The 12,862-nt window shown below is 37.4% G+C and overlaps 1 protein-coding gene across 1 annotated transcript in view; it reads right to left on the reverse strand.

The window, feature by feature from the left end:
- Window positions 1–12,366, reverse strand: part of arrdc1b (arrestin domain containing 1b) — a 46,168-nt gene extending 33,802 nt beyond the window's left edge. Inside the window, exon 1 of the mRNA XM_067422975.1 lies at window positions 12,128–12,366. Within this exon, the coding sequence (XP_067279076.1) occupies window positions 12,128–12,245 (118 nt within the window). The 5' untranslated portion in view covers window positions 12,246–12,366. The remainder of the gene's footprint in view (window positions 1–12,127) is intronic.
- Between the last annotated feature and the right edge of the window lie 496 nt (window positions 12,367–12,862).

Consider the following 12,862-nt stretch of genomic DNA (forward strand, 5'->3'; position numbering starts at 1 on the left):
CATTAATAATTTAATATATATTATTTTTCATACATAAGTTATAATAGCATGTTGCCAAAATTAATTTGTAGTAACTAAAACGATTGATTTCATTTTTTTGTGATCATCATATGATGTGGCTGAAATTATAGTTGAATGCTTGAATCTGATTGGTTGACGACCGTTAAGGCTTGCAGTTATTTTCAGGGAAATACACAGCTAAAGTAGTTCCAGGCAGCACTGCATGATATCACCATATCACTTCCCTAAATGATTTCAGTTATTTTGAAGGCCCTTTCTTACAGTCTACAACAGCAAAATAACCAAAACCCACAAAAGAATTGGCCTAGCAAGTAAATAAATAAAGTAAACAATAGGATAAAAAATATGTTTTAAGCCACAAATTTATGTCTACTATATACAGAAAGCACAAAGTACTCTCTTTCTCCGGCTCTCTCTCCCACTCAAATGAACACACATACACTACGGACACACACTTGCACAGAAATGTTTTGTCAGCACTGCTCAGATGATTTCATCAGTAAAGTAATTCAACAACTTAAAAGCTGCATGGCATTTCTCACAAGCAAGTTATTAACGGCACTGTTCTTGAAGCAGATAAACATACAGCTTCGCTATTAGTAGAGACGCTGCTGCCGAAAACTATCTCTCTTTTTTTTTCTTTCTCTCGCTCATTTTGGAATTAGCAAAAGAGGTGTGGGATGAGATGCGTAAGAAATTAGTCCTGCACACTAGAGCGTTTTAAAGACAAATAACTGACAAATGTCTTGGAATAGAGCATCTGGGTGTGGTAACTGTAGTATAAGCAGAATAACCACTGAATTATTAGAAAATAACGTAAATCTGATTTGTCTCGTAAATCTGATAGCCCGTCGTCAATTATTACTTTACATACACAAAATAGTATAGCTACAATTTTAATACCTACTGGCTATTTATTGAAATACTAATCCGCTTATTGTAATCAACCAGAATATTGATGCATTCATAACACAAATTAAGCTCTGAGTCTGAAATACAGATCGTATAGAGTGTGCTACACACACACACCAAAAATGGAGGTCTATCTGCAGCTACCATAGTAAAATATTATTATATATAAACTATTTACTTAATTTACTATTAAAAATTAACATACAAACAATAGACTTTAAACTCTACTTTTCCACAGGATCTTAAACTAAACTCACTTGATCTAATCATTAACTTGAATAACTACCTCACTAAAACATGTGCTGTCCTCTCAAGACCATGGGCCTCTCAAGCGTCCCTACAATCAATCCAGCTCGCTCTGTTAGGAAGGTAAAGGCGTCTTTGTCCTCTGAAAGATTGTGAATGAGAGAGGGCACCTGAACACAAAGGATATGTGGGCTGGGAAACCCCATACGTCTCTTGGGACCAGTACTTCTGAATGCCGGTGGCCTAGCAACCACATTCCGATAACATATCCCTGGTAACTGCCATAAACCTGCTGCCAGGTGAAGGCTAACCTCTTCTCTGCCTCAATAAAACAATCTCGATCCAATACACACACTTATAAACAAACAAATCACAGAGGAAATGCCAAAATTCCAAAGCCTACCACAAAGGCATTTGATTACCAAGTAAAAACGAGGGCCCTGACTGGACAGTTGGGTGCTGTTCAAGAATATCTGAGAAGCTGAAGATTCTTAACGCTGTTCATGAGGAATGCGTTACATCCATGCAAGGTCATTATTCCACTGCGAATCATAATGTGTCAAGTGTGGCCACTTTTCTGCTTACAGTCAGTCAAGTTGAGGACTATTCAAACAAACAAAAGAGAACAAAGAAAGGTCATTAGGGTTAAGCATGAAATTTCCGAGAGGTTTTACTTTAAATGGATGCGAAAACCATTTTCATCCTTGTCCTGGAGCACTACCAAGACATAATATACATTAAAGGGATAGTTATGACTTCCTTTCTTTCGTGGAACACAAAAGAAGATATGTTGTGTGTGTGTGTTTTTTCCATGCGATGAAAATCAATGAGTTACAAAGTTGTTTTGGACCCCATTGACTTTCATTATATAGGCAAAAACAATTGAAACATTTGTTAAAATATCATTGTGTTCCACAGAAGACAGATAATCTAAGGTAAATAATGAAGATTTTAATTTCTGGGTGAACAATCCCTTTAAAAAGGATATGGATGCTGAAGATTGAGTTTCAATTTTGAAATAAAAATATAGGGAACTAAGGAAAAGTATAGGAACTAAGACAGAAAAAGGGAGACCGAGAAAGGTTTTTGTTCTCATGCGATCGGTTTCTAGAAATATTCCCATTATGAAACAGAAGACTTTGTTGGTTCCCTTTGAGACTAATAAGACAATGCGAGCGCTCTAAAATTTCACCAGATATATTCAGCGAGGCCAGATGTACCGTGAATCCTAACATTACTCATTATTGAGAATGAGCTGAAAGCGTACACTTAAAAACAATCATTAAAGGAGTTGAGAGTGCCATTAGTCGCAAACATAAAAGAGAGTAAATTTGTCCCATCCTCAGCTTCGCTTCAAACGCTACAGCTGCATCCCCTATTCAGCAAGACAGTGAGGACAAATCAGTCTTATCTAAACCCAGAAATAGACATCTTCACCCTTCCTTACTCTGACAGCCTGCAGAATAAGAGAAAGAAACAGGAAGAGACACATAAAGAGAATGAGGGAACAAATTTCTCTAGGCACGTGATGCTGTGACCAAAAAAAGAGAGCCCCATCGAGGGCAGCTGGCACGGCAGGACCGCTGGAAGGCGAAATAGGGGAAAGGCAAGGTAAGAGGAGCCAACATGGGTGCCGTTGGCATCAGAGAGACAACTAAAGTGCCAATCTAGATATCTCACTCTAACAAACACTGAAAGGTCTAACAAACCTCAAGGTTAAACATTTACAAGAAAAATATCTAGCATCAAACCAGCTTTTATTCTTCACACACTTGACATTTTCCAGGTTCTTTGCAAGTTAAGCACAATAAGCCCACTCAAATGTGGAAATTATTGGTTAAAAAATGTAGATTTACACACAAACTGACCAGTAAACGCAACTTTCGGATGCCATCTTATCCCCTCCTGTCACTGAATGGAAAGCACAGGATTGTGGGATATCAAAGGAATGGAAGGATACACGCCTTTAAAAATCGATCAGATGAAGGTATCTCACGAGACAGGAAGCAAAGCAAACATTAGATTCGGTGTGTGTCCGAAGGCATCATTTTCCAGGATTTGGACCCAGCCCTAGTAACTTCTATTACTATCCTGCAGAGATTTTTACACCCATCAGTGCCACTCAGAAGCGCTAAATTGCTGTACGAACTGAAAGCACGATTATTAGCTCAACATGACTAAATCCCGGTTTATTTAATTGTGCACGAGTGGCATGTGCGTTCACCAGTGCGCTCCAAAAGTGAGTTGCATCTACCTGCAAACCCAGAGGCTGAATTTTTAGAGAATTTAAAAGAAGGAGTTGTTTAATTGATTCAGTTTAAAGGTGTGATGAATTGAGAAATCAACTTCCCCTTGACTTTTTAATATATATAAGGTCATGGTAATATAAGATTATCCTGTAAGTTTCAGAGCTGAAAACTTCTTTTTTAATCAAAGAAAAGATTTTATAGACACCAGGCCCAGAAAACGATGGTGTGCTTCATCCTAAGTCATCGGGCAATGAAACACCGCATATACAGCATGTCTAATTCAGTAGCCCCGCGCACCGACTTATAGAGCTGTTCGGTTCACTAGCCAGCAGCAATAACAATGTGGAAGAAGACAGCAAAATATTGTGGAAGAACACAGTCCCTGCATGAGCTTTCTTCGGATCATAATAAGGAATGTGTGATACTTCATTTATTTTTAATGAAGTTCCAGCTTACGTGGGGAAGATCGTACGTGTTTTCGCTTCATTTCACTGCGGAATCGTTTGTGAAACAAGTCTCAAGTGCTGGATTTGCAGACACAATGCTGTGCCTTCTATATTGGATCCGACAGGAATGGTGCAACAAACTTATGTGAGTAAAATGTATTTTAATAGTAATAGTTAATAGTAGTCCGGGGGCTGTGTGTTTGGGCTGTGTACCAAAATGTACGCTAGTCTGCAGAAATTCTTTCTTGATCTGGTTGTGCATGTGCGTGTGTGTGTGTGTGTGTGTGTGTGTGTATGTGTGTGTGTGTGTGTGTGTGCGCACCCAGTTTGCGCTTATATCGACCGATCATGCCGGCCATGTAATACAGAAATAATATTCCAATCAATCGCGGGTGGATGAAAAATAAATAATTGTGTTTGCTTGATTAAGACGTTTAAAAGCCCTATGGTCGAGAGAATCTTTGCAGTTGCCACTTTCAAAATAATCTCTCCCTCATGTGACCTGAACTGACAGGGGCTAGATATGACAGCGGAGCTGAAGCTCATTAAATATGCAAATCTTATCCAATCCTAGCCGTGGGCGTTTACTTCCAAGTCTCCAGTCCGGCACGCCCATCAAAAACCAGCGTTCAGAAGACAGCCTCAAAACCAGTGTAGAAAATAGCCTAGTACTTATTAGTTATGTTTTTGAATGTAAAAACCACACGAACGTCATTAGTTGACCTCAGACGGCATAAAAAAAGCCAATTCATGACACCTTTAATTAAAATATTGTCCTAACCAATCCCTGGCCCTAAACCTGTCCGATGGTAACCCTGTTGAAATATTGAAACTAATTTAAGTAGACCTTGATAAGTTTAAAATTTTACATAAAACGTATACATTTTTTAAAATTAGGTTTCCTCCATTGGAGTACATTTGGCTTTGTCACACAAAAAAAAAAAAAAAAAAAAAAAAAAAAAAAAACAACCTAGGGTCTTAGAATTCAGTAATTCAGTTTTTTAACTATTTAGATCTTTTTTTAACTATTTGTGCAACTGGGTCCACCACTTCTTTTTTTTAGGACTACTACACCATGCCCAGAAGCATATTCTCACTGTGACTCAGTACATTTGCTATTTGCAGCTGAGAGAAGCGGTCATGTAGTTCTTGTTCTCTAAGATAGCCTATACTGTTGAGACAGGCGGTAATGTCAGAGTTTATACCCTTGAATGAATACAGACATTCTTAACTCACAATGAGTCAACAAGGGATGGCCTTGGTTTGAACAGAAAGGTTTGTTCATTTGTTCTCATTATGAAGCTGAAATGAAAATGCCATTTTATGTCAATGATGGTGAACTGGTCAACTGGTCATTCTCATATTGTAACAAACATAAATAAGAATAATATTTGAGTGCAATGGTGAAAGGTACGATTTTTTAGTGGTCCTTTTTTGTCCTTTCTGGAGTTTGACTTCTTGTCCACTAAACTTCCATTTAAAGCTAAACATTTCAGATTTTGTCCTTAGAAGGACCTCAGATAAACTCGTTGACCTGCACTAACGTCAAGGAATAGTAAGGAAGTATTGAGCGAATACTCAAAAAACACCTTTCCTTCCTCCAAAATAAAGTGTGCTCCGTTAATAAAAAATGATGTTTGAGGCCTATGATTCCCATTATGAAAGGGACAAACAGCTGCAGGCTGAACTTAATATTTGTGTTCAATATTGTCCCAAATATTTAAACACAAAAAACAAGGGCGTAGGTGCCTGTGTTAATGTGGTAAATGCCCTGTTATACTGAGAGATGGAGAGTGAGTGTATTCACAGACACTCACACAGAGGCAGCGTGAGACAGTGTGGCATCATGTTGGTATCAGTGGTGTTGTCTTACATGCCAGTCAGTCCACTGCTAATGAATAGATGGGCTTGTCTACCTGAGTGTCTTTTGAGACGCAGAGATACAAAAGGCTTCAGAGCATTACATGCAAGCGTATCACAATCATTAATATGCATTTGATACCAGGCTGGATGTATTAAAGCATACAAAATGAACATTATACATTATACAATGCTTGCATATCATGGAACCAAAATTTTACTAGTCGGTACCAATACCAAATTTCGGGACCAGTCCAGTTGTCAATCCAGAAACTTTGCAGAGTGTACTTAACAGCATGAAAAACTAAACTTGTATTTAGATTGTGAATAAGTAATGAGCAGAAAGCAAGAGACGTAATCAGAAAGGCTGTCTATCTCTTAATTTTGAAGATTTAATTTAATAAATATATGCGCTGCATGTTTCAGGGTGAAGCGCAGCACTGCGTTTATTAACACACGTGCAGCTCACGGTCGGGTGTTTTCAGCGTGTAATGCAGCTCGGTTTTAAGTATATGCTGCTCCATACAAAGTAATTTCTGCTGACGCAACAAGCACCAACCATCTTCCCAAACTTATAATGAGAAGTGCTTATCAAGCAACAATTGTCAATACAAGAAAAGCTTTCAGGGATTCCTGCAGTTTTCCTTCAAAATAAAAGCTTTATGGTTTGAAAATGAATTAAGACAGCCATAAATATTAGTATTGTAATTGTAATTTTATAATTATAATGTAAAATATATATTTTTTTTCAATCAACTTTATTTATATAGCGCTTTTACAATCACGATTGTGTCAAAGCAGCTTCACAGTGTCAAACAGGATAATTTTGCAACAAAATTAGATTTGGCTCTACAGTCGTTCTGGAGAAAACAGTGATGTTATCAGCTTATTTTAATTTATCATATAGCGACAATGTTGGCATATCAGTATTATAGTTTATAGAATTTAAATAAAACATAATTCATAAATTTTATTTGTATAATTAGTTGAATAACTTTAATCATAATTTTAGTGTCCCCAACTGAGCAAGCCAAGCCAAAGGCGACAGTGGCAAGGAACCAAAACTCCATCAGGGAGTTGATGATGGAGAAAAATAAACCTTGGGAGAAACCAGGCTCAGTCGGGGTGCCAGTTCTCCTCTGGCCTATTAACACACCGTGTATGATTATTATTCTGGCAACCTTACTGGTCAGAAATCATATTAGATTGGAATATTCAAAATTTCAGGGTATCACGAAAGAGACGGATTTATTTAGGATGGGGCACCGATTACACAAGAGTCGATTCGGGCGTCGATTTTCATTGAATATGCTATCATTTTACAGTGAAATATTATATATTATGTGTGATATTTGTTTTTTTTAGTAGTAATAATAATAGTAGTAAGCATTATTATTATAATTAATATAAAAATGTATTACAATTAAAACATTTTTGGTCAAATTGTACAGCACAGCAAACCAGCTATCTAGATGAAAAATAAGAAAAATCGCAAATCGTTTTCCCCCAAATTGTCCATTAGACAGGCCTTTTTGTAATAGCTAACAGTCTAGTTCGTCACATCCTAGGAAAAAAACATCTGTTTATCTACTGCTGCTATTCTAGAGAATTTGATTGGATATACATTTGCATACACCCCTGCAAACACAATGACTAGACAATGTTTTCTGTCTAATTTCCTAGGGAAAAAAAAGTAATCTATGTCAACGTTGCAACCATATACATTTTGTTTTTATTGGGCTTTCAGTATCCTGTGCGTAAACCAAGTTTGGTTTGGTCCTGTGCATGATGGGACAAAAAGTAACATTAAGGATATTTTCTCTGCACAATCGCACATGTTTCAAAGGGTCGAATGAAAAGCTTCACAATGCAAATTGATGTACAGGGTCATACTATGTGGTGCAGTTTTACACTACAGTATTAAAAAGTTTCTAACCATTTCAGATTCAAGCAATCATGTCTTCTTTGGGGGTTTTCTGTAACTGACTGATTAAAAAACAGTCTAAAGCCCTTCTTTCATAGTTAAGAAGGATTATACAAGTCTTCTACCAAAGCTGAGACCTGATCAGTGTGCTGACCAGTAACCCTATACACTGAGTATCGGTTGTGTTGTGATGTAAATAAGAGAACCTCTTTCAATAGAAGGTGTCTGCCTATGCACTGAAAGACACTTTAAAATTCACATCACACTTTTCATTTTCATGAAATAAGTTATGCAGAACCAGGCTGAAAATATATCATTGTCTCTCGCACTCATCACGTCCATGATAGGACTCTTTATCAAAGCAGCCAGACTAAAAAAAGGCCGATAAGAGAGCCGAAGCATGACTCAGCTGCTTTTTAATAAAACATACTGCAATGTAAATTGAAAAGCACAGCTGTTCTCGCAGTAACAACATCACGTCTTCCACTTTGCAGCAAGACTGTAAGGAAAGTATCCAGGTCCATGCTGAGCACTCTCTTAAAAATAGAGATATTTATTGGTATCTATGGTCCCACAAAGAACCCTTAACATTCACTGAAACCATTAATCCCCTTCTGGAACATGTATTTTTAAGAGTGCATTATAATATGACATTGATGAGTCACAGCCAAAAATCATGGCTTATTTGGAAATGGTCGTTTTAACATTACTTAAAGGACCAGGAACTAAATCGTTATTTCTGAAGTATCCAAAAAATAGGTTACTATCATAATTTACTTAACTTCATTAAGATTAGAAAATTGTATGATGCTCTTACATGGAACATAAAAGGCACAATATCTTTACATTTTCGATGAACTATTCCTTTTACAGCAGTTATGCTAGAAAACTCTTAAAAATAAGATTTTAAAAGGGTTTTCACAGCGATACCAGTGAAGAACCTTTGTTTTTAAAGGTGTAATGCACAAAGGGTACGTTTACAGGAAAAGAATCTACTAAAAGCTGAAAAGTTTCTCTTTTTTCACATACAGACTCCGTTCACAGGGATCTGCGAAAACGACTAAAAGCGTTTTGTGTACGTCAGGCCAGCAGCTGTCATGGCGATGTCATTTTGTAAACAAACATAGGCTACGCTCACACTGTCAATTTTTGGGATTGAAAATCACATTGACTTATAGGTTTGAGTCTTAAAATGTCCTGTTGACACAGCAACTTACAGTAGCGTCTCGAATACTGTCTGTATGAACGTGCAACGGGAGTCAGGCCTATATTCTGTATTCAGTGACTAAAGTAAAATCAAAGATGGTGACATCAATAAAAAAGAAGTCCAGTCCGGATCCATTCACATAGTGGGGGATTTCTGAGAATGCGGTTGTGAGTCCTGACAATTTACAGGTGTGAGTTAGAATGCGGTTGTCACTCCCCTAAATAACTGCACTGTGTGTGAACGTAACCATGTTTTGGACTCAAATACGTATTTTATATATATATATATATATACACCGGTAATGTCATGCAGCATGCGCATCCATATTATTTGTTCAGTATATATTTACATTGAAATAAGCATGCGCATGCTGCATGACATTACCAGTTTCACAAAATCGTGTTTTTTGTAGTTTACACGGACACAATAATGGTATTTCATAAAGTAATAATTGGAAACATTTTCATAATAATATGTAATATTTCATAGGAATATTGATATGTAATTTTTCCCTAGTCACTTGTTGTGTCTCCAAAGTGCCTGATAAACATGTGGAATGAACATGCCTACTACAGTGGACATTTATGAAATAATGGTCTCATTTTCAAAAACTTGCACTTTGAAACCCATTTTCAAATGTTTGTGTTGCCTCCAAACCGCTGTTGTCCTGCAAATGAATGGCCTGTTTTTACTTAAAAAACAACAACTTGTAAACACGTAAGTCAAGGTGAAGGGCGCTCCAAGCCAATCCCAAAATGGGACATGCTGGAAGACCTAATGAATTAAAGTGGCAGCTGAGAATGACTAATCTCACCAGACCTCATCCTATACAACAGTGTGGTGTCAGGCATTCCAATGATAAACATTACAGCGGGCAAAGACATTGTGCCAATCCACAGTGTGATCAAACGCAAAAAAGACTTTCTCACTGTTGACAGGAACAACTGAGAGGAACAGAAACAAAGTGTCTATCATTTTTCATAAGTATCACAAAAAGGGTGGGGTCCTAGAGTTTAGTGGAAATGCATGCATCAGATTAGTCTCAGTTGTGGACGCAACCAATAAGGGGAAATACCACAAATGAAAAAAGCTAACAGGGTTGTTTTATTGGAATGTCTTTCTTACTCTCATATGTCTGTCTGTACTGTACTCCCACCTACACAAGTTCAGTGAAAACACTTACAATGCATTCTTTGTACCCATTCACACAGTGTGAAAAGTACCATGTCTAACCTACTTTCTTATCTCTTTCCCCAATGACCAACAGTATGCAAAAATGTGGTTAGTGGGGGGAAAAGGGGTTATGAAAACTGGGCCTTGACCGACCCCTTTGTTAAAGACCCCCTGTGGTAAAAAATTATGTTTTTAATGTTGTTTATATATCTATGTGTTTTTTAAAACATAATTTAACACAATCCATGTGCATATTCAACACTATTTCTGAGCATTTTCTCTCACATAGCAATATAGTGGATTAATTAATTATGTATACGATGTATATTACAATGTTATAATGAACTATATGGCTTTTCCCACTGACGTTCAGATGTTTAAAACGCTTATAACGATGCTTATTTCTAGAAGGCAGACTGAGATGGCGATTAGGAGATAGGTTTGTGTAACATTAGCATTATTAGCTGTTTTATAATGTAGTCAAGCAAAAGGCTAGCCATATTAATTACCTGTTATATGTCTGATGTTGTAAAGAGCGATACCACTATGAAGCGTTTACTACAGTAAAGTAGAGCGATTGGAGCTTTGAGCTGGTGTGAGTAAGTGGAGGCAGGGCTAAATTGCATATTCATGATTCCACATACTATATGAAGCAATGTATTTAAATATGTCATTGGTGATCAAAAATGAGTTTTAAGTGATAAAATGATTGACTACAGGGGAAATTTAAAGTCACCATTACATCAAAATTGACCATTCTTGTTTTGTTTTTATCGAATATTTAAATTTTTACTAAAAATTATTTATTCATGCACATCATTTTTTTTAAATGCATTTGCCCTACAATCTTCCATCAAAATAACTTCCCCCTCTTGCAGCAACATCACTAATTTATTAGCATGAGGCGGGACAACCTGGCACTTACATATGATCCCAGTGTAGCCCCGACCCTTTGAGCTCATTGTGTTCTATCTTCCGGTTTATATTTCCACTGCATGAAGGTAAGATCTTACAAATTTATGAATGAGACACACTTTTAAAATCTTCCCGGTCTACTAACATTATGACATAAACTTCAAGTTCAAACATTACAATGCTCAAAATAACTTTTCTTAACTTCACAATAAGTATTAGCCTACTAATACTAAAAAAACTATTTAGCCTATTCGACATCGATAAGCATAGAGTATACAGAGCTGTAACCCCCCCCCCCCCCCCCCCCCACACACACACACACACAATTCTAAAGATGGCCATCCCACTCTCATTTTTTCCTTAATTTTTTTCTTGTTAAAAAAAAATGTTTCACTGGGAACGTTGTCACATATGGAAGACTATTTCAACTTAAGGTGTAGGCCTATGCCAGTTTAAGGCTTAAAAGTTGTAAATGAAATAAAACGTGTTGGATAAGGGGGGAATGTTTTCTTACATGGGTGATGTAGTATGACCAAAAACTGGTTAAACTTCTTGTAGTTTTTTTCTTCTTTTCTTTTCTTTTTCGTTTCTTGGTTCATGTAGGCTGCACTTTCGTGGCGTTTTAGGCGTAAAGTTCCGTTTAGCAGTTTTTGAACGCAAGAGCGTCCAGGATGAACGGACCTTCTCCCTGCCACTGAAGGTACAAATATTTGAGGACGTTTTAAAATGGAAACCAAGTGATGACACACTAATACACACCTGTTGAAACGCACACGATATAGCCTAAAACGCGCGCTTCAGCGATCCAGAGGCGGTTAGGGTGTGATTGTGCAATCGGACCGAAACCAGCATCACAAAAGAAACAGGATGTGCATTGACGTTCATGAAAACAACACGAGTCTAGACGTCGATGTCCTCTGACCACAAGTCCTTTTCCCCATAAAAATAAACACATGTAAACCAGTAGGCTATTGCATTGTATGTGACACGGATCAGCAACGAATGCTGAATGTCAACATGCAACACGTTTATTGCGACACGTCCATGTTGACATCATGCATTATTTTAACACCCTCATTTTACTTGAACGGGGGAGACCCTGAAGCTCACCATCTGTGCTGTTCATGCAAATCATTTTTCCTGTTAGAACCATTTGTAGATACGCGTCGCTTACCTTTAAACTGCAAGGAGTGGCTTGTTTTAATTCTCACAGTTCCTGATATGGATTCGCCGGGGTTATATACCACTTTGCTATTAGTGAAAGTAATCTCGAATTCCTGAAGCTTCCCCATGTCTTTCAGAAGCACCGCTCACACACTCACGGAGGATGAGATCGTCGGTAAAACTGGGTAAAAGCGTCCAGCTTCGTCCCACCTGCGGCTCTCATCTCTCCGCCCATCCACGAGCGCTGACGTCATCGATTGTCAGTCAGGCAACCCGTTCTTTACGATTCAAGGATTGTTTCAATAATAGTGTGATAGCGTATAAAATATTTCGTATTTTGGAAGCTGACGACAAACTTTAAAAAGATTGTCACGAACACCCAAATCATTCTTAAGAAAAATGGTTATTACAGTACCAAAGTATAGGATTCTTTGACTTGTAACAAGCAGAACCCTTTTAAACCATGCTTCGATAGGACCTTAAATAACCTTTTTAATAGTTTATTTTCATTAATATTAGTATAGTATCTTTATTTTATTAATATTACTATTTTATATTATTAATATAGTTGTTACCCGTCTATTTGCCTAGTCTTTTAAAATCTTGTGGCCTCATACTGCTGTGATGTAAATGTGCAAATAGCTCCATAACCATGCTGTCTCCATAACCAGCAAGTCAAATCAGCAGAATACTGCAGAAATTCCATCTGTCTAGCTATAAGCAAGGGCGCCGTAAAGGGGTGGAA

This window comes from Pseudorasbora parva, chromosome 18 (genome assembly GCF_024679245.1).
Source record: "Pseudorasbora parva isolate DD20220531a chromosome 18, ASM2467924v1, whole genome shotgun sequence".
Lineage (NCBI taxonomy): Eukaryota > Metazoa > Chordata > Actinopteri > Cypriniformes > Gobionidae > Pseudorasbora > Pseudorasbora parva.